This window comes from Balearica regulorum, chromosome 15, assembly GCF_011004875.1.
Source record: "Balearica regulorum gibbericeps isolate bBalReg1 chromosome 15, bBalReg1.pri, whole genome shotgun sequence".
In the NCBI taxonomy this organism is placed as follows: domain Eukaryota; kingdom Metazoa; phylum Chordata; class Aves; order Gruiformes; family Gruidae; genus Balearica; species Balearica regulorum.
Window position 1 is genome coordinate 12,889,053 of NC_046198.1, and position 22,185 is coordinate 12,911,237.

The following is a 22,185-nucleotide window of genomic DNA, read 5'->3' on the forward strand; positions in this document are numbered from 1 at the left end:
AGGTGCAGGGGCCCATGCTCCACCAAAAGCTGAGCAAGACGCACCCTGGCCCCTCCAGTCTTGCACAAGACCTGCCAATAGCCCTTGAGGCCATCAGAAAACAGTTTGGTACCTCCCTGAGCCAAGTGCAGCTTCCATCGTATTGTCACTCCATGCACGGTAGCATTTCGTAACTCCCACATTCAGGAAGGCAATCCTTCATTATTTTTAGTGTCAGTCGATTCATAATACAACAACCTATTAAAAAAACCAAAACAAGATCATCTTTTGTCTTTATTATTTATTGACAGTAAATGAGTCAAGGCTCATAACAGTTACAGTAAGGTCTTATTAAAAAATAGTAGAATTTAAGAAGTTTTAAAGAAGTTAAAACTTAATATAACAAGTGAACAAAATCTATGAGGATTCCATTAAGAACTGTAGGTGGTTAAAAGGTCACAAGAATATTTATTACAAATTCAAAATAAAGACTGTAAAGACTAGCCCAGGATTATATGAATTGTTCCAGTTAATCTTGTTATTCAAGAACAATCATTAAAAATACTTTTAAGACAATACTTTAACAACACAGTGAGAGATACGATCCTACTTAATGCTTAAGGTTTATTTCCCTCCCTCCCCAAATTCCAGACCCTTGAAGGCACCGAGTAGAGGCACAGCTGCTGTTGGAAGCTGTTCCCCACCCATACATATCTCCATGCAGTCCCTACAAACCTGCTTCTGTTTTGACCATCCTCCTGAAGCCCCTCTAAGGGCCACAGACGGAAGACCAGCACATATCAGCATGGATTTGATCCAACAAGATCCTTCCTCCCTACTACAACTCCTAGTGTTGTTCCAAGATATGCCAGATAGACTAGTCTATCAAATATACCCATAAAACAGTTTCAGTAGCATATAACTTGCAAAAAGCATTTGAAGTAAGAAACGCTACAGAAAAGACACAGAATTGAAGGGAGCAGGGTCAGAAATACCAGCATTACAGATGAGAAAAGGCCTCGACTGCTGGTCAGGACAGTATCTTGTCAGCTTCCAAAGCTCCTACAGGAGCATCAAGTTTTGGGTGTTTTTTTGGGGTTTGTTGTTGTTGTTTTTCCTCACTGATGATCCGTATTTCAAGAGAAGCATCTTAGAAGAGAACTCAAGTCATTTAATATCGGCATTACATCTCTTTGTAAACTGCCAGAAATAAAACAAGTTGCCTATTAAAACTTCATTGCATGGAGACAGGGAAAAAAACCCCTTTCAATTCAATTTGTAACTTAGAAAATAGTTGGTCAGCTCTTCACAACTAAAGGGTAAATAATATATTATAATATAATATGCCAGCAACTAATACAGACTTCTGGAAAAAAAAAACCCAAAACCAACACCCAGTGGTTTAAGAGTGAACTATTGAAAATAAGTTAATACTATCATTATAGAACAATTATTTTGAAGTCTTCCTTGCAAAAAGAACATGGGAGTTGGGTTGGTGCATTTGCTATCACAGCAAGTTCCCCTAACGACAGAGAAAAGCAAGTGCTAAACATATTCCTGTGCTGTGGCTGCTTTAGCTGAGTGAGGCTCCCTGTTGCCCCAAGTGTACTTTCTGCTCTGCACTTCAGATCTGTCAGGCACTGCTGTGGAAGGGAGCCCAGGGTTTAAAAAGAGCCAGTCACCAGGACTCACATGAGCAATTTCACCGGTCAGTCCAGGAGAGGGGACAAGAACAACCTCATTCTCCTCTGCCTCTCAAAGGGCAAGCAGCAGGCCAAACTCTCTCACTGCTCTGACAATATCCAGAAAAGAATTTCTACTCATAAATACAAATACAGAGAAGTTGCTCCACCAGCTTTAAGTACACTTTTCCCCTCTGAGCACAGAGGGCTTTAGAAATTAAACTAGGTACTGTAACAGGGAGCATAAGGCATGTGCGTACAGAGCACCTCTCTGAAAGTTTGCAATGTTCACTAGTAAGACTTAGACTAATCCAGTAATTCCCGAGGCTAGTATCAGTTTGCAAATGGTTTAAGAAATCCACTTGTTTTCAAGTCACCCCACTATAGTGAACAGGTCAACTTTTCAGAGTAATGAGCTGTACCATCACTGTAAAAAACAAACCCCAACACAAAACCAGAAGAGCCATGAGGAACTGAGATTTTAAACAAATCCAAAGGAACCCTGTAGTCAATGTAGCAAACACACTCTTATTACTGTGGGTATGTTTGACTTTCATAATTCAGGGAAAGATTCCCTACAAACAACGCGTAGCCAACCTGGTTTTAGTATAGGTCTGCTTTTATTTCCATATTCAGCTCTGAGGGAGACATCCTTTCGCAATCTGAAAGGAGGAGGATATAGCCCACTGTAGTGCTGCTTCAGCACACTAAAACACATCATACGACAAATGGTTCTGTTGACTTTTCCCCAAACAAAATGAACATCTGTCCATGCACTCGGGACATAGAAAGAGTCCTGAAACAGAAACATCGTGCGTGTGTGTAAGACAGAGGTGCACTTATGAATCTCACCTCACTGGCAATGGTCAAAAACTGCCAGTTGGTAAGTACTGCATGGGAGTCAGGAAGTAAATACTGGTAGTAGTGGATTTAAAAAGGAAAAAAAAAAGAATTAAACCCTAAAAAAAAAAGAGAATAAAAATTTAAAAGCAGCGCCTTTCTAGTAATGTCACTGCAGCAGGCAGCAAGACTTAAAGGCACTACAATGTGTCAGAATGGAGAAAATCTGGTGCATCCACCCTTCCAGAGTGCAAGAATATGGATTAAAAATTCCAAAGTTGATGTAGGCTTTCTGAAAATGAACGATCTTCTTTTCAGCACGAGATATGGTGGTGCTGCAGAAAAGGAAAAAAGAGGCGAGTTAGTTACTCTGCCCTTATACAAAGAGCTCAACCTCACCACAGATGCTAGCTGGTGAAAGCCTACGCAAGCATGTGTTTCACCTGTTCTTAAACTGGTTTGTTTAAATTATTACACTAGGTTCTATCCTTCTTCCTTCCATAAAAGGATCTCCCAGGTATGGGTCACAGATAAGCCAGATCCAAATATATTCAATGGTATCAAGGCTATTATTTTTTCTACAGGTCAAAGAGGTGTATTGCTCATATTTTACTTGAACTCCTTAGTATCTGGATGCTGAAGAGCTGTAGGGTGACTTACAGCTGCAAAAGGCATACTTCCACTCTCCCCCTTCCTCTTCCTTAAGTGAAGTCCTATGCGTGACAGAGCAGGAACCCATCCCAGGTTTTAAGTCCTATGTGAGCGCCTTCACTATCAAAATACCTTTTCCTTCCTCAATACAACATCAGGCTCCCTAAAGGACATTTCCTACAACAGGGGCTGAAAGTAGCCTCTATTTTCAACATACAAATATATAATATGAGTTCACAAAAAGGAACTGGGAAAAGCACTGGATTAAATAAAAGATTTCAGCAACAAGCAGTGACTGTCGGTACGTAAGAATCTGTCACTACCTGAATTCTACCGAACATTTCTAGAAAGTGATAGTAGAGTTCTTATAGATATTTAAACATTTATTCAAAGTTTTATCAGCCCACAGTCAACTTGCCTTAAAATTTTTAATACAGTATTTAAACTCTGTCCAGTCTTGAACTAATATGCAATTCTTCCAAAAGGCAAAATTTCTCTCTCATACTAACTACAATTCCTCCTACTGACAGAACTTACAGAGTCTGCAGTACACTGTGTTTAGAAATTGATCCTGACTCTGCTGCAGGTTTGATCACTCTGCCAAGACAGGACATACACAGTATTCCGCTCAGCACAACTCAAATCTGACCATCTGCGATTACTTTTAAAAAAAAGCTTTTGTGCCCTCTAGCCACAGAGAAAACAACTCAGAAAACAACACATTCACTTGTGCAACAGACTGAACTTTCTCAAGCAAATTATTGAATCTATACTAATAGCTGACAGAAAAAGTTTCTCTCTACTGAGAGGTATGCTATCTTACCACAGTTTTATTAATTACTCTGGTTCTGCAAGGGTAATAATTTCTTCATTGATAAAAAATTCAACAGTCTCCTCCTCCCAGTCATCAACATTGCTGTCCAGCTCATCTGTGTCTACCCCTGGAACAGAGAAAACGTTAACACTGAAGGTATCAAACACAGCAGCAGTGGAAAGATTTGATGCTCTTGGCAGAAACAGTCCTTATACCAGCAGTGAAACAAGAGGTATTTGGTGCTTTAAATCATAACAGGCATTACTGTCTCCCACCACGGGGCTTTTGTGGATTTTCTGGCTAAATGCAACACCCAAATCTGTTCACAGTCCATGCTTGCATTGAAGCGTAAAGAAGTGAGGTAAAACACAGGTATCAAAATCTGGCAGGCAGCAATATGCAAGCTTTCTCCCATAAAAAAAAAAAATCCTGTTTTGACTCAGGATAAAAAGTATAAATAACCTTCAGAGAAGAAGGGACTAGCTTTAGGAGGAAACAGAGGGAAGAGACATAGTGGATGAGTCTTCGGAACAGGGTAGTTATGCAGTAAGAAGCAGCAGTTACCTAGCAGCAAGCCCTTAGAAGTATTGTGTGTGGCTTACCTCCTCGAAGCTCTAAACGCTCGTTCCTCTGCTCCATGTACAACTCTTGTGCCATCTTGCGGTACTTTCTGAACTCTTCCATCATTGTACGTCTCCTTTCCACTAGCTCCTACAGAGGCAGGAAGAGGTCATTAAACCTCCCCAATAAATCAAATCCACATGTGATGCATTTGTTCGCAAATCAAACTTTTTTCTCACGAACATACTTTCTACTGACTTAAAAGAAAAAAGATCATTCTCTTATGTAATCAAAAAGTTGTTTTGGTGAGGGTTTTTTTTTAAATTAGAGCTTTTCTTAATTTAAAGACTGGCTAATGCAGCAACTCCCTAAGAATGTCAGTTTAGTAGCATCTGTCTGAACTACCTATTGGAACCAACTCTAACCATCTGGATTGAAACACACACAGATATTTGTTATAGAAAAAAATTTAACTTATATACAACCATTACAAAGTAACTAAGGACAGGTTACAAGTGTTTTGTCTACATTATTATATTCCAAAAGTGTCTTGCCTTTGAAGCTTTGGACTGGCTCAGGCGATCCTTCTGCTCAAATATCTTGGAGTATTTCTTCAGGTCCTTCTTAATTTGCTGTAAAACAGGGAATTTTATTTCAACTAGGATATCAGACTAGCAATCACAACCATCGTATTCTGTAAGAACTCCTTCAGTAGGCCTAAGCAGGCTATGCATTTTTTAAAAACATCTCTCTCCTAGGCAGTTTCCCTTCACTATAATATTGTTTGTTCTTCCTGGCTTACGGATCACGTAAATGCTTCTGTACACATGGAATTAGTGAAGTCTAGACAATTCAATTTTGTCACTCTTTATATCCTTTCACTGTACCCTAACTGTAAGAACAACTGATAACCATTTCTATTCTGAGCTTAAAGAAGTTAATATTTACAGTCATTCTCAGAAGTGAGGTCCCCTACAGCAATACCTTTTTTTCACAAATTCAGGACAAAAGGCATTTGCATAACTCTAACAGTTGAAGCCTCATCCTCAAGAAGAGGGAGTAAACCATGTATGCTTATACACCAAATCAATGTCAGCAGAGTCAGTCAGTGGAATACCCTACCTTTATCTGATCCTCACTGAGCAAGGTAGCTGGTCGTGGTCTCCAGAGCAGCTGACAGAACCTGTCTTTATTGTTTTTCTGAAGTAGACGGCCTTGGAAGGTCCATAACCAATATGCATTGTCCACCTGGAAGAGCAGTGCACCATCTCAGTCAAGGTAAGTTATAACTTAACAGTGTAGTCCTCACTCCATGTCTTAAGGGTCTTTTTTTATAAAATCAGCACCATTTATCAACAGAACCAAGGTGCTCTTTTTGTTAGTGTCTTCCTTGCACAAGTCAAACTACTCAGCAAAATATCTGTTTCACTGAAGCTGTACAAGAAGTTACCTTCTGGAGGGTGACAACAACTTGAAACTAAGCCAGTCTATCATATTCCTAAATGCCAGATTCTATACTTGTACAGGAGAAGACTACAGTGCAGTGGCTGGAACCATGTAAAAGTAAAGACAGGTGCAATAAATCCTGCTGTTCTGTGTGGAGCACAAGGAGATCAAGCTTCAAATTGCTAAAGACATAGTGAAAACTCCTAAAAAGGGCACTCAGTTTAGACTCACGAACTGCCCTTCCAGAACGTATTTTGGACAGCTGGTGAAGCTAGTGGCCCAAATAAATACTGATGTTCAGAAATTAATGCAGAAAACTATGGTGCAAGTTTTAAGTCCTATGACCAGTGACAGGTGTCCATTTTCTCTTCCTCACAAACAGCCCTTTCCAATACCGCTGGAAGAGAAGGGAGAGAGGAAGAAAATTAAAAAAAAAAAAAAAAAGCAAGCCACCAAACTGCAAGCATTAGTACCTTGTGGCTCCACCAAGACACAGAAGTCACAATGTATCTGCCTGTAGGATCCCATTCCACATCTGAAGCTGTATAGTGTTCGGCAATATTCATCATGGTGCAGTCAGATGTATCAACAAATGCTAAGGCACCATTCATGCTGTCAGGACAAAACAAGACAAATTGTTTTACACACTAGTATAGCCTGGTTTTTTAAAAGCATTTTGTAAAGATGCATCTTTACAAGTCCTCACTACAAAGATAAATTTTCACAGAAACCAAGAGACAGGCTCATATCAGTCTCTGTGGCTAGAAAGCAACGTGATGAATAAAAACAAAAATCCAAGTAAGAATGAGGCTTTTGTTTCTATGTTCAGTGACCCTTAACCCATGTTATTTCTGTTCTTAAAGTCACAGTGAAAACATACTATAGGCAAGTTACAAGCAAAGTTTAACAAGCATATGCTTAGACATATTTAAGTAGTGAAGACAAGATTAAAGAAAAAAAAAAAGATTTCTAAGATGAACAGCAGTGCTTGTCTGAAAGCATGTAAAGGCAATTACTACTCAACCGGTTAATAAAACCCATCTTCACTTGCTCTAAAGTGAAACTTTCTTGATAACTCTTTTACAAACAGCTTTGTCATTAAGAGGTATGGCCCATGAGGAGGCACAAGGCTGTGACAAAAACAAATGCATTGAGAGTGCCACAAACTTGTGCAAACTGGATTAGTTGAGTCAGTATTTAACTTGAACAGCTGAAAAGTGTTTCCAAATACCCACTTTTCCGTTGAAAAACGCATTCTTCATTTGATGTGGCAAAAATAGCAAGCAGAAGTTACAAAGGACAAAGCTACATCATGAACTTGCATCACTTCTCCTTTGCTTTTGGAAAGCTGTGTCAGGATTACGCAACAATGCAACATTCATGGAGATACCAAACACCTCCTGAGGAGATACTCTAGTCTTTTTCCTCCTGAAAATGAATGTGGCATTCAGTAACGTTCAATACTCACCTTCTGAGGCCAGCCAACACTACAAATTGCCCTTGAGGACTCCAGAATATCGTGTTTGCCTGCTGTTTGTCAAACGTTTCTGGAAAGAAACAAGACAAATTCAGAAAAATATCTCAGTCCAATGCCATCATGTCCTAACAGTCCTTAACCCTACACTTCTAAAGACAAAACCCAGTAGCACCAGAACATCCAAAGCTAGCAGGGGAAAGAAGAGAAGGGTATCAGAAGACCCCAAAACGTAACTGGGAATAATTTTTTATCTGAAGTGAGCCAAATCTGTGCTATCACTTAGCATGAACTTCCCAAGGCCACAAAATTATTCCGGCTTGTAAGCATTTTATTCCCACACCCTGGACTGAGTCAAAGTAAAAACAGTTTAGCTGCCACCAGAAAATTAGATTTCTATAATACAATGTCAGGCACAGCACCTATTGCCATACTATCCACCACAAACAGCCACAATTTTGAATTTACTACATCTATTGCCATGCGAAATGCTTAGTATCTACACCTTTCACTTGTTTTTCAGTCACTTACTTATGAGTTCTATTTTCCCATTGTTTTTAACATGGTAAAAGGAAACTGAGATTCGTGGAGTTTCACCATGCAACACAGCAAACTTGCTTCCATTTGGTTCCCAAGCAAAGGCTATGATGCTTTCTGGAAAAAGAAAAAAAGCGTGTGTGTGTGTGTGAAAACTCTGTCAAAAGACAATACAAAGCTTTGATTTCAAGCAGTTACCAAAGAAAACCAAGACGCTGAAGAAAGGGAACCCATCAGTTAACAGACTGCCATACAGACTACCTTTAAAAACATGGGTTGATAAAGCAAATGCAGGGAATTATGAGAACTGTCAAGCAATAGCTTCAAAGTCTCTCATCTTCTATAGAATACACTATCAGCCCTACCATCTTTATTTTCAGTTCTGTAATTTTTCAAGTCACAAGCATGAATAGCAACAAAAGTCTTGATTTCTCATTTTTACAGGAGCAGCTCTGCAACATGAATACGTTAGCTCCTCTCAAAAGAGATAACTTCCTAATTATTCACATGTTGATGGAATTTCTAACATGCATGCCTCCTCAAAAAAGTTAAAAATCCAAAAGTAAGTAAATACTTGGCATTACCTTTCATTTCCACCACATCCACTGGCACCTGTTTCTCTCTCATTCGGAATATTTCAAAGTTGGTCACTACTCCCTGTAAAGGCCAAGATCAGCTCATTATCCAGCACAGAAGCAGTAGAGCAAATAATTTTAATCACTAGGCATAGAAGGACAGCTACACAATTAGTTGTCAGGACACAGGATGAGAGACAGAGTCAAGATTTGTTTCTTTAATGACAGCCGAGAAAGACAGTATGACTCATTACTCAACACATTCTGAATTCTTCTGTTGTGATAAAGAATAACTTAAGAATTGTACAGAAGCATCTGTTTCTTTTCAGACTGTTATGAGATTTTAATTAAAACAGATAAACATATGGCACATTGCGAAGCATGACCTATGGTTTGTTCTACAACTGCTTAACTGTGAGTAGGAAAAGAGGTGAGGCATATAGCTCTCACCCAAGTCCAAGATGCCACTCAAGTCAAAGCAAATCTTGGATGCAAACATTACAAACATTTTGCTCCCCACATGCCTCAAATGCAAATGGAAAAAATGAAAAATAGCTTTGCCATCACATAATTTACACTGTCTATATTAAAGGACAGTACTGTAAGAAAATGAGGCGTCAGCATGAGATAGAACCAGATTTTATGAATATAATCAGAATCCACATACCTGTGTGCCTTTGGGAGTCCTGTCCACCTTCACACACAGGTAATCCCCGTTCTTCTGCCAGTGTAGTTTACAATCTACGACATTGAACAAATTCCGCACACGAATTTCTTGTCTAGAAGGCAGCTGCATCAAAGTCACTCTTGCTGGGATGTCTTTGTCCTCAGGCACCCAGAAAGCAATTATGTTACCACCTGGAGACCATGAGAAGTCTCTACAGGAAGAAAGTTAAAAATATGCCACTTTAATTTTTAGTTAGAGATACTACAAGCAGAAACATTTTCATTGTTGTATCTGAATGTTGCAGACAAGTATCAGCTCTCAATAAAGACAGATACAGACAAGCAACTGAAGACAATTTAATAACCTTACACATATCATACGGAAACAGATATTTAAAAAGCTGCTATTTAAACTTACTACATGACCAATGTTATCAAAACAGTACATTTCACTAAAGAGAACAGGTTACACACAGTGTAACCACAAAAGATCTAAGAAACAGGCTGATTAAATCAATGAGAAAAGAACCGCTATTAAATTACACTGGAGACAGTCTTCTTGCAGCTGAGTACACTTAATTTTCTTGTTGCTTTAGAAAGAGGCACCTCTCACAGGAGTCAGTGTCTATTGTGCAGACACGCACAAACTCAAACCCGTTCCCTGCTAACAGGCAGCATACAGCACGCTTTTAAGCCAGCATACAAATCTTGTTAGGGAGATATTCCCTAACAAACTGCATTCCAGTTTGGTTTTGTAGACAAGGAAGAGGACTCCTAAGCTAGACCCTAGATTGAGCACTACCACAAAGAGGATTTCAAAGCATACAAGCTGTCAACCGTGGACATCAATAAATGGAGAATTTTCCATTCCTTTTCGCCAGTTTGTCTAATTTGACCACTTCAGCACGTGAGGCCATTTTCTCTAGTCAACAGTCTAAAGATTCCTCTCACCGTAACAAACCCCTAGACATAAAGATTCCAACTCAAGAGAGCAGTTATCTTTACAAAGGAATAGACTCACCTTATCCCAGTGATTTTCAAGCTTTTCTTGTCCAACAAACCCATAGACTAAAAGAAGAGAGATGTGTGAATTTTCAACTTAGTAACATTCTTGTATTTACACACGCACCTTCTACTCTTATTGTTAGAGTGCAAACTAGGAAATTATGTACAGTTTTCAGAGATCCTGTATCCCTATTTTTTATTATGAACATATGTACACCACAATTATAAATAAAACAAGAATTGCTGTACAGAATTAATGAGTACAGCAGCCTGAATTATAATGAAAATGCAAACCAGACTAGATTAGACTGCAATTTATAGTGCGTTTTGAGTACTTTGGCACTCACCGGCTACTGAGAGCTGGGAGGCATCACATAACCTTAATCCTATTGACTCTTCTAAGTAGTATAAGTAGTATACTGTCTACTTCTTCTAGAAGTGTGGTGTGAAATTTACTTTCAGACTCAGCTAAAGTTTTTCACCCAGGAAAGAACAAGCCAAGAGCAAATGGATTTCCTCCTCTTCTAAGCCCAGTTCTAGAGTGTATTATTAAAATGTATACTTTAAAATAGATACCATAGGAAAGACTGACATTGTAATGCAATAAGCATTATGCAAAAAAAGCAAGAACTTACAGGTGTTTCATAGATGCTGAGGGTATCTGAAGTCATTCGAGCAAAGAATTTACCATCATGACTCCATCTAAGCAAATAGAAAGAAAAAAAGAATGTTAGATAGGAACTGCCTTTTTATTAGGCAAAGTCTGGGACTGCTACTTTCTAATTCTGTTTCTCAACCTACTTAAAAATAGGCCAGTGAGCCGAGTTTTCACAGTGGAATCCTCGCTTCTTTTGCCCAGTCAGAATATCCCAGATGATAATAGCCTGAGGGTCATCCTGTGTGTCCATCAAAGGGCTGAAGGTCACTAGATACCTACAAAAGACATAAATTCAGCATCAAAACTTCATCTATTATGTCAGTACAAGCAGGCTTTCATCCAAATAATATTTAAATACAATGCACTTTCAAACAGCAGTTTCTCCAATGGGACTTTCTGGAGAGGAGGGAAAAATCAGAACAGTATGATAAAGGAGGAGAAAGCTTATAAGACACTATTTCCCTGGCATCCCTCTGGCTGAAAAGACTCTACATTTATGTGTAAGCCTTCCCATATTGATGTTACAAGAGAGGGGAACTCACCAAATACACTGTTACCTACTATACTGTTTTGCCACAAGATCATCACTGGTTTGGAACCAAATACAAATCCATTGACCTTAGCCAACCTGAACTATAGGTATGCTAGACTTCTCCATTTAAAGATAAATAATCTCTCTTTAATACAATAAAACATAAAACCTAATTGCTTCTAAATACGTCACTTGAAAACTAGCAAAACAAAATGCATCTCAGTCCTGAAATTATTTTAGCCTTCTCTAAAGACCTCTTTAACGTTGAAAAAAGCTTAAGGAGTTAATTTCTGTACTACAGATTTGGAGGATGTTACTCATCTGAAATTCAGAGAACTAGAAATCTAACACTACAGACATCCCATCCAACTAAAGAGGAAAAAATATGGTCTTCTGCCTTGGGATAGTAATGCCTTTGAGGAAACTTGTCAGCTCAGTTTTGTAGATGAATTATTCCAGATTATGTTGAGTATCTTTCCTGAAGTCAAAGAAAAGCCAGGTAGAGTTTCACTCATTCTAAGAAGGATTTATGCATGACAAGCAGTACTTCCAAAGGCAAAGGAGAACGGAAGACCCCAACCACATCAGATTTCAAAGCACAGCAGCCAGAATGTGTGTGCTTCACGCTTTTGATCCCTTAGCCCAAACCAATGTCATACTCCATACCTTTCACAGGGCGAGAAGTCAATAAGCTGCACCCCCTGGTGACTAAACCTCTGAATCTGCTTGAATTTCTCTCCACCCCAAAGTGCGATGCCTCTCTGGTGGAAGGTAGCCAAGTAGGTACCCTTTGGGGACCAACGTACATAGGTTTCTGTCCACCGCTGGATTTAAAAAAAAAGTATACACAAAGGTTTAAATTAATGCGGGATTCCTAAAGGGGAAAGAATAACGCATGGCTTGTAGCATCACATTTTGCAAATCCAACGACTAAGTGAAGATCTCCGAATTAGTGATATCTTGAACTAGTTGTGGAGTTTAATTTCATGCACATAATGCGCAGTTCTTTTTTCTTCAGGTTCAAAACTGTCAATTGACACCTTTTCAACTTAGTGATCAACAAAAACATTTTCCAGGTACAGCGACAACCTTTGCATAGTAACAATTAAACCCACCTAACAGGCTTGGGTTTCCTTGCTGTCTTTCAGCCCTGGTAAGAACATACTCTTCTCAGAAGGGAAAGTATTTCAAATTTCTTAACAACAATACAGCTCTTGACCTTCAGCTAAGTTAGAGAGGCTTCAGCAATACAGACCATGGCTAGTAACCATGGTGATCAGCAAAATTACTCATCATCGCAGAAGCCAACTTCTTCCTACTGTCATGCATAATGGTTATTAAAGAAAATGCTTCTGGGTACCAACAGTTCTCAGCAAGTCAACTGCCTGCAGCAGACTAACTCTCCGGTTTATATGCTATTACCAAACCAGCTATTCCTCTTTAGCACCTCTGCAGTCAGCAAAAAAGCAAGAAGTGATCAGAAGCAGCATACTTAAGCACATACTCAGCTCTAATGAACAGTACTTCTCAAACTCTGACTTTGCATTTTCAGGTCTTTCTGAATCACCTATAATATACGGATGAAGGAAATTAATAGGCATCATGGACTAGTTATATATATATATTAAAAAAAGAAAAAAGACCACCACAAACAAGCTAACTCCACATGTGTTTTACCTAAGCAGCTAAGTCTAATTCTAAAGGATGTAATTTCACCACTCCTCTTCAAAAGGAAGAAAAAAAAGTATTTCAGTAATGGGGAAAAAAAATGTTTTTTAAAAAATAGGAAAAACCTGAAATGTCATAAAATGAATGAGACTGACAGTGTATCTGCAATGTACAGCACTTCCAGGACACTCACTGCTCTGTCCTCAATTTGAACAGGTTCCTTGATATCATTCCAAAAAATGGAGGTCCGGTCTCCTGACTCAAAGATCACACTGTACTGATCCCTACAATCAGGATCTTCCAACCAGTATCGGAGATTCCCCTAAGAAAAACAGAAGCAAAAAGATTATTAGTGAGTCAAAGGCTAAAACAACAAATTTCCAAAGTAGTATCTACCTGGCATGTGGAAGTTGGTCTTACAAAGAGTGTGCAACTTTGGAATCTTATCATTGCAAACAAGTTTTTAAAGTGAAATTAAATAATTCAAATTACTGGTTACTGGAGGCTAAGAGAACAGACTAAGAAGGTGGACCTTTAGGGTGGTTTGATGATGTTTAACACCTCTTGACTAAAATAACTTAAGGAGTTTTTTGGAGTTTGGTGGTTTTTTTTTTTAAACCTATCCCTTCCTCCACAGGACTGTTTACAAAGCCAGCGGTAATACAGAGCTTTGCCTGAAACATTTAAAAATATAAGATGATGCTTTCAAAATTCTATTTTTAAATAACTTGTGCAAAATTATTTACTTTTAAGTTTTACCCTATGCAGAACTACTAAGCAGAACCACCAAGTTCTTCCCGTCACTTCACGACAGTGAGAACGAAGGAACAGGAGCACACGATCACTACTGCTACTTACGACAACACTATTAACACATCGTTTTTATTTCCGTATGAACGCTCCAGCAATGAAGTAATCATTTCATATTATGCTGAATATTCTTTCCACTTTTCCAAAAAATCCTTACCAAATCCTTAAATGGCTGCTTCTCAGGGATTTCCCATTCATCACTGATTGTCATGTACCTGAAAGAGCAATTTGATTGGTTATATGCTGTGCAGGCACTCTTGATTAGAATCCCAAAATCTACAGATACATGATAGCTGCACTCACTTATCAAAGTCTGTGAAAAGGTTGACTCTGAAAGTGTGCTGTTTATCCAGTTTGTATCCATCTGCATTCTTCACAGCATCCACCGCATGAGAAGGAGACATGTACTCCAGAAAGATGTACCTATAATGAAGACAAAAGTAGGAAGTTATTGTTGACTACCTAACAGGCTCATAATTAAAAAAAAACAAAAAACAAAAAACAAAACAAACAAACAAAAAAAAACCAAAAAAACAAAAAAAACAATGAGGATGAACTAAGAACTCAGTACGGACCATCTACAAAATAACTTCTTGTGTTGTCCCTAACCAGTTAGGGTCAAAAGCAATTAATCTCCATTTTGGCCACAGACACATATACACTTTTTAGCTGTATGGGCTTGACCTGAATTAAACTGATATCCTTTCTGTAAATGGGCTAGACTCAGCGATGAATGCAAGTTCAATGCAACACAGAATAACAATGAAAGCTAGTAACAGGCAGGTTAAGTACGCAGCTCTTTCCAGCTGAATGACAGATCATGTTTAGAAATTGTAAATCTTGCTGTCATAGGCATCCCAAAGCACCACTCTTGTTTTTCAATTATGTTGAATTCAATTCAACTTCCTTCTTGCCACTACTACAGTCTAGCTTGTGGCCCAGCAGACTTCAAATTAATGGTATGCTGAAGACTGTCAGACACTGCCTCAAAGACAGGCATGAGCACAGACAGACAGAATAATTTTCTCATGCTTCTCACACTGACCTTACAGAATCAACAATCCCTCCACTCCAGAAAACCCACTTTATGCTTTCTAAACTATGGATTCCTCCCAAAGTCAGGAACATATGCTACTCCAACCACAGTAACAAGAATCAGTAAAACCTCATATTCATCAGATTGATTTTTGCCCAGTTTCTCTCCTTAAAACTTTCTTTCCCCTGCCCTCTCCCTTTGGGCTTGATCATTTCTTCTCAATTTCAGATGCTGCAGCTAACCAGAAATAGTGATCAGAAGTTGGCAAAGAGAAAAAAGGTCCTGGGAAGAGCTCGCTGAACTTAAAAAAGTTGGAGTCACTAATCTAAGCATAAGCACTCGCAACCAGAGACAGAATACTGACAGTCCACTTTGCAATAAACAGTACATCCACCGCTATTTTTAACTAAAATGGACCTTTAACCCATTTAATAGCCACGGCAGAAAATTAACAAAAAAACCTCATTTAGCGCTGCACAGAAATTTGTCTTCCAAACCCAGCTAAACTGTTTCCATAATTAACACACACACACAGTAGCTTAATGAGCTATTAAGCTTCTCAGTTCCCTTGGGAAGTTCTGTTTGTCACTGAGACTAGATGTCAGAATTGTACAGACTAAAGTAGATGAAAGTGATGAGCATGACTATGGGGTTACCATAAAAATTGGCCATAAAGTATTGACACTAATAATAAAGGGTAAGTCAGAGCAGTGTTTCAATCCTATTTCCTATAGGAATTATCATGACTTACCCTTTTGTCTTTCCATCTGCTTCTGGGTAAAATTCATTGATAATTTTACCAAACTTGGAAAATATTTTGTGGATGACATTCTTCAGTTTCTCTAGTCGGTCTGGTCCAACCTGGGGAACATTATCCACGACGATTACCGAGTCGATTCCATCTGCTTCCTGCGGCTGATCTTTCAGTACATCACCAAGTAATTCTGCAAAGAAAAAACATATAAGAAACTAAGGCACCAGTCTACATCATCAAGGAAGACGACAGAAAAGTGAAAAGAATAGTGACAGTAAGAGAACAGGAAGACTTCAAATTTCAGGAAATTTCAAGAATCATTTAAGAAACTTGGTAGTGAATGAACATTCTATCAGAGAAACAACTGAAGTGAACACACAACACTCCAACAGTACTTTCTTGCTAAGAGGCATGATTACGCAGTTTCTTGACAAACTGCAAGCAGCTAACTTTTGAAGTCTTTCTTAAAGAAATACCTTACATTGAGGACGTCAACACTTGCACTATTAGCATGTTTCAGGAGTTGGAGCTGGCTCACAAAGTCCTCAAAATTGATGATACAGCAGGCAACTATAAGATTTACTACCCAAGCTCTGATTTGTAGCCTTGGCTCGAATTATAACTGGATGACTTTGATAAAAAGAAATGTAACATGTTCCCTGCCAAATTACATGAGTTTTAGTGTCATTCAAAACTATCTGCCATACTGGAAGCTCTGCATGTCTTCGCATCACTGTAATTATGTTTGAGAACTCACACTCCGTCTAAACCTTTAATTAAACACAAAAATGAAGGTCCAAGGCAAGACACTTAAAGCCTTATTTAAGCATGCAAGCAAATGAAGACAAGCACACACCTTTTCATACTCTGGATATTCGTCAGCCATACTAATTCCCCTTTCCTATATCATCTTACAAATTTTGAGAGTACTTGCTGGTGGGAAGGTTTGTTCAGTCCCTGCACTGTCAGCTTCAAGCTTCTTTCTACTGGGAAGAGATTGTTTACAGTATTGTTGAAGTTCCCCTTATACAGAAGGAAGAATGTTCAGCATGACTGTAACTCTCCAGCTGTGGCTTGCATACTGCCCACTGGGATGAAAACAGTCAAAAGGTACAAAGCACACCTGTGAGTTCTGCACAAAATCAGGAGCTTCAACAACAATACTGTGTTACTTTTATGTGGTAGGCTTCTAGACATACATTCTGTACAGTTCTAGACATATCTAACTTTAACCTATTCCTCAAGTCAATTCTATCAGCTTGTTCTGTATCCACCCACTAAACCCCATTGGTAATGGACAAATTCAAACTCAGTTCTCAAACTAACATTACCTAACTACAGAAACATACTGACCTGGAGCAATCTTCAATGGATTGAAATAGAATCACTTAAGATAAGGACATCCCAACAATCTCTCAAATAACTTTAAGCTAATGTTATTTTTAAAGCTTTCCAGGAATAAAATTCCACCATATCCCTAGCTATCCCGTTCAAACATAAACTTTTAATTCTTGTCCAGATTACTGATTGTTTCATGGTGTAATCACTCATGCCCCTGCAACTTGTTAACATGATTGCATTCCTGTATTCTAAAGAAACATCAGTAAGAAGTGGCAGATTATTTCTGGTTTATTGACATTTTTAGTTTTGTGTACTTAAATGGACCAGAATAGACATTCTGCTAACAAAAAAAGCCAATTGTGCTGAAATGAATGGCAAAGTTTCACACATGCCATATAAATATGAGAAATATACATGCATATCTGCAGCAATTTTTAAGCTTATGTGAAGATCACTATAAAATGCAAGACTAGACAGAAAGTAAGTGCATGCCACCATATTCCTGAACTAGAATATAAAGGTAAAATTTGGAGAGTCAGACTATATACAGCACTCACAAGCCAGGGGGAAAAAAAATTCCAAACACACGTAGAAACATTTAAAAAATGAGAACAAATGAAATAGAGTCTTAGATTTGTTGATATTTTGAAGACATTTTTACAGATTTTTGCTCATTTTGGAATTCTAGAAATTATTCTGCTCAGAAATAGCACTGAAAAGATCTCCAGCAGTGAAGAAATACGCTTACTTTGAATTTCAAACTACCAAAAAACCTTGGCCTTCTATAACTTTAAGCTTCAACAGGTTATTGCATGTGAAGCTTTCCATTGATTCGGGACAATATGCTTTACTAATGCTTATGCATAGACAGATGCTATTACCACCAAGATTATGTAGTACTCACAGAATGATGTTGTTTGTAGTATTTATTACTCAAAAAGATGCTCTCCATGTGCATGTAGGAACTACAAATAAAAAGTTAAAAGATGCTAACTTGTATAATAAAAACAAAGACCCAGAAATTGTGAAAACCTACTATTAATGGTAGCAACTACAGAAAGCTGAAGAGGTTAGAGGAATAATCCTCCATGTTACGTCATTTTACGTACTCCACATACTTTAAATTATACCCACAAACTTCTCCCATTTATAGCAACTACTTACTAGTTTGTAACAACTATTCAAAAATGGCTAAGACCACATTTACGCTTCAGAGCAAGTCAAGCATTCAGTGAACAGCGTACAATGCAAAGATTAGTTAGTGAAGAGCAGGAAGACTTGCTAGAAGTGAATGTTTAAGAACCAAGTTAGAAGACAGCCCTTAATGGGGAGCCGAAAACTGAAAATTGGGAAAAGAAAAAGTCAAGCACAGGAAAAGTTCATAAAGAACCAGAGTTAAGAAGAGATATTCTGATAGCACAAAACCATACAGATTGCTGAGGATGATCACAAAACTTGACAGGAAGACAAGAGGCACCAGTCCCAATAAGCACAATCTCAAACAATAACAACTTTTAAGAGCACTATCTGGAAAAGATAGTAGGCAAAGAAGTAGAAGGAAAATGGAACCTACATCAAGAACCTGACTTCTATCAAAAGCTCAGCAGTGGCTATTAGTAATCACTCTATAGACAGTATTCTACCACACAGACTAAAAGTGCTTTAAGTTACAATGAAGGTATTTTGGACCACTTGCCTCTCCTTCTTTAAGCTTTTCCTACAAAGTTGAAAGCTGACTCAAACTGTTACAGAACCAGAAGAAAAGAACACAGATGACTGCTGCAAGATAACTTCCTAGTGTATACCGGATCTTCAGATACTCTTTCAGGAGTGAGCTGTTATCCAGGTAGCTGACAATACACTGAAGTTGTGGATAGGTAATCACTTGCCTAGAATTCAGGGCACACGCAATGAAGTGTCCGCTATGCCTACAAAAATTGTAAGGATTGAAAGGAGGAATGTAAAAATCTGATATTACAATAAAGTCACATGTAAATTTCTTATTTATCCTATAATCCCATATTTTAGATTTTCCCTGCATATAAAATGAAAGCATGTCCCACAGGGACATTTCCACAGAAGCTTACAAGAAGGAAAAAAAAAAAACCAAACCAAAATCTCCACTAAAAATGCACACAAGAGTGTAATTTTTTAGGCTCTATTAGTAATTTTTTAATAACCACTTCTCACAAAGACTTTGTAGGCCTACAGACAAACCAAGGAACGCATATTTAGATTCATGTGCAAGAAGACAATACCCTGTATTGAATCAAAACTGTAACAAAGACAAATACCTACATTGTACCCTTCCTCTACCTTAAATTCAAAATCGTGAACAAAGGAATCTTCAAAGGGTAAGAAGCTGGTTTAGCCAGCTCTTATTCCACCCACAAGAAAAGCGGGGTGTGGTGGGTACACAGCTATCTCCAGCTGGCAGTATTTTACTGACCACTGTCATTATCTGAACTACAGCTTCGTTGCATCTAAGTGGTTATCCAACATCCCTTCCCCTGCTTGAACTTTGATCAGCTGATCTGCCATGCCAACACCATTCTGGAGGAAAAAAAGAGTTGAAGTAATGCATCTGAGATGGTCCAATCCTAAAGCTGGTCCATCTCAAAGGTGTTCCTGAAGATGTAATGTCACCACCAGCACTGGAATAGCCCTGGCTCAGTGACACTGATGGACTGCGCTTCTCCTTGGGGAGCCGTCAGGATAAGGGGAAAAGAATAGGCGAGCTCAAGAAGTAACACACGGAAAGCCAGACCAGCAAGAGTGACTAAACTTAAACACAGTAATTCAGCTACTAACACTGTATTATTCATACAGTTGAGAAGTTAACCAAGGTAATCCTTAATAACATAGGTGAGGATGGAAACTATGCCTACTTTCTGAAGAAAGACAGAATTTCAGATAATAATCCTAGATGTAGACAAAGCGTATCAAGCAAACATGTGACTGGACAAAAATAATCCAACTACATACTTGCAGACAATTTTGCCAAAGTCTCTTTAAGAAACAAACGTGTAAGTTCAAAGAGCTATACAGACTACTAAATTGTCTTACTCTAAGGTATTTTGCTGCTGTTTTTTTAAGCTAAACACAGGACTGGAACACTAGAAGGTACGTATATCACCTGTACTCCACTGCCAATTGGAATAATTGACTGACCCACAATCACATGCTTTAAGAACCAATTATCCAGTTTTGATACAGGTAACATAAGACCCTACAACGTGTAGGACACACATATGTCAGACTCTACAACCGCACATATGTTAGAACAATTACTGGGAAAACAAGTACTTTTACTATTCAAGAACTGTGATGGTTTATCTAGGAAGATTTAGCTGAAAAAAATACTAAAATGGAGTTCTAACTCCTGTATGCCAAAATTAGGTGTTCCTTTGGTGGTCTACGCAGTTATACAATGGCTTAGCCATTTTAAGACAGTCAATACTGAATACTTTTTTAAAAGAGTCTCATTTTGAATTTTCAACTGCCAGAAATAGTTTTCCATATTTTCTGTCACAAAGTACCCCACATCACATCTTCACGAGCAGTAACTCTTCTCAAACCCATACTATTTATCTATAGATTTCACTCTGCATGCATGGAAAAAAATAAAATGATTAAATGTCGTTTGTCTAGATTTGACAATTGTTGATCTGCTCAACAATTTAAAAATTCTGGTTTTATATTTAACTAACAGAGGCAAACGGAAAGCATGTCAGTTGACGATTTCACTTTGTGAGGGTAGCCCACAGATCAACATTTGAGGTTCAATAGGAAATTTAAGAACAGCAATTAAACCGTGTCGTACCGTGCACAGATACACCAGAAGATTAAGAAACGCCGCCACGATGAAGACGTGTACTTAGCATCACGAGCAGTCCACAAACCACGCCGGAGAGGCCGCCACGGCACGCACGGGCAGAGCCAGCTGCCAGGCCCACAGGGAGCGGGAGGAACGGAGCGTTTCCCAGCAGCAGACCCGGTTCCCCACGCACTCTCCCGGGATGGGACCACCAGGCACCGCCGAGGCGCCCACTGCCCGCGCCCCTGACACGACTGCGCAGCGCCAGCCGGCTCGGCCCGGAGCAGTCGCGGCCTCCCCAGCGCTCCTTCGCGGCGGGCAGGCCCGGGGCCCACGCCGGAGCTCTCCTGCCTCCCCGCGGCCCCTCCCTTCCCCTCACAGCCGGCCTGAGCAGGCCCAGGCGCCGGCCGCCCTCCCGCCAGCGCCGCCGCCCGCTCCCCGCCGTCGGCCCAAGCCCGCACCTTCGTCGCTGATGTCGTCCACGAAGTCCTCGGGGTCACTGAAGGAAATCTCGTCCTCGGGCTCGACCGGGGCGACGGGCGCGCCCTCCCCATTCTCCTGCACTTCGCCGGGCTCGGCCGGCGGCTCGGCCTCCGACGGCTCGGTCTTGGCCTCGGCCGCTAGCTCAGCCTCGGGGTCGGCCCCGGCGGGCGGCTCGGGCTCGGCCTCCGCCTTCTCGGGGCTTTCGCGGCCGGACGGCGGCTGAGGCGAGGGCGGCTGAGGCGGCGGCGGCTGCTCGGGCTCAGCGGCGGCGACAGGCTCCTCGGCGGCGGGCGGCGGCGGCGGCTCAGGGGGCCCCGGCGGCGCCTCAGACTCGCCTTCTTCTTCCTGCCCCTCTCCTTCTTCTTCTTCTTCTTCCTCCTCCTCCTGCTGCTGCGGCTCCGCCGGCGCCGGGGGCCCGTCCGTCTGCTCGGGCTCCTCCCCGGGCCCCTGGGCGTCGGGCGGCGCGGCGGCCGCCGGGCTCTCCTCGGTGTCCTGCATGGGGGGTCGGTGCGGGCCGGGCCGGCCGCGCGCTCCCAGCTCGAGCGCGACGGGGAAAGGAGTGGGGGAGGGGCGGGGAGGCTCCTACCGCCGGGCCATGTGCGCCAGGCCCAGCGGGCCTCGCGCGGCGGCACCGACCAACTGGCGCGGGGCGGGCGGGGGGACGGAGAACTCTGCTCCGCCGGAGCTTCCGCCTACCGCCGCTTTTCTCCCTGCTCCGCTCAGAACCAGCTGCCGTCCCCTTCTTCGCCCCGTTCCTCGCTCAACTGGCGGCGGCTTCCGTTCCTTCTCACTCTGCAGCAGCCGTGGCTCCCCCCATTTCGTGCCTCGCTGTGGTCGAGCCCAAGATGGCGCCTCC

At 40.5% G+C, this 22,185-nt stretch overlaps 1 protein-coding gene across 1 annotated transcript; it reads right to left on the bottom strand.

Annotated features, from left to right (window-relative positions):
* Positions 1 to 2,262: 2,262 nt before the first annotated feature.
* Positions 2,263 to 22,157, bottom strand: EIF3B (eukaryotic translation initiation factor 3 subunit B). The gene is made up of 19 exons (XM_075767461.1): positions 21,308 to 22,157; positions 15,686 to 15,878; positions 14,202 to 14,321; positions 14,056 to 14,113; positions 13,282 to 13,410; positions 12,087 to 12,244; positions 11,032 to 11,163; positions 10,866 to 10,932; positions 10,247 to 10,293; positions 9,227 to 9,437; positions 8,569 to 8,641; positions 7,979 to 8,101; positions 7,442 to 7,520; positions 6,447 to 6,585; positions 5,650 to 5,775; positions 5,082 to 5,159; positions 4,569 to 4,677; positions 3,976 to 4,093; positions 2,263 to 2,836 (listed from the first exon to the last, which is right to left on the bottom strand). The coding sequence occupies exons 1-18, from the start codon at positions 21,825 to 21,827 to the stop codon at positions 3,990 to 3,992; spliced, it is 2,466 nt and encodes an 821-aa protein (XP_075623576.1). The 5' UTR covers positions 21,828 to 22,157; the 3' UTR covers positions 2,263 to 2,836; positions 3,976 to 3,989.
* Between the last annotated feature and the right edge of the window lie 28 nt (positions 22,158 to 22,185).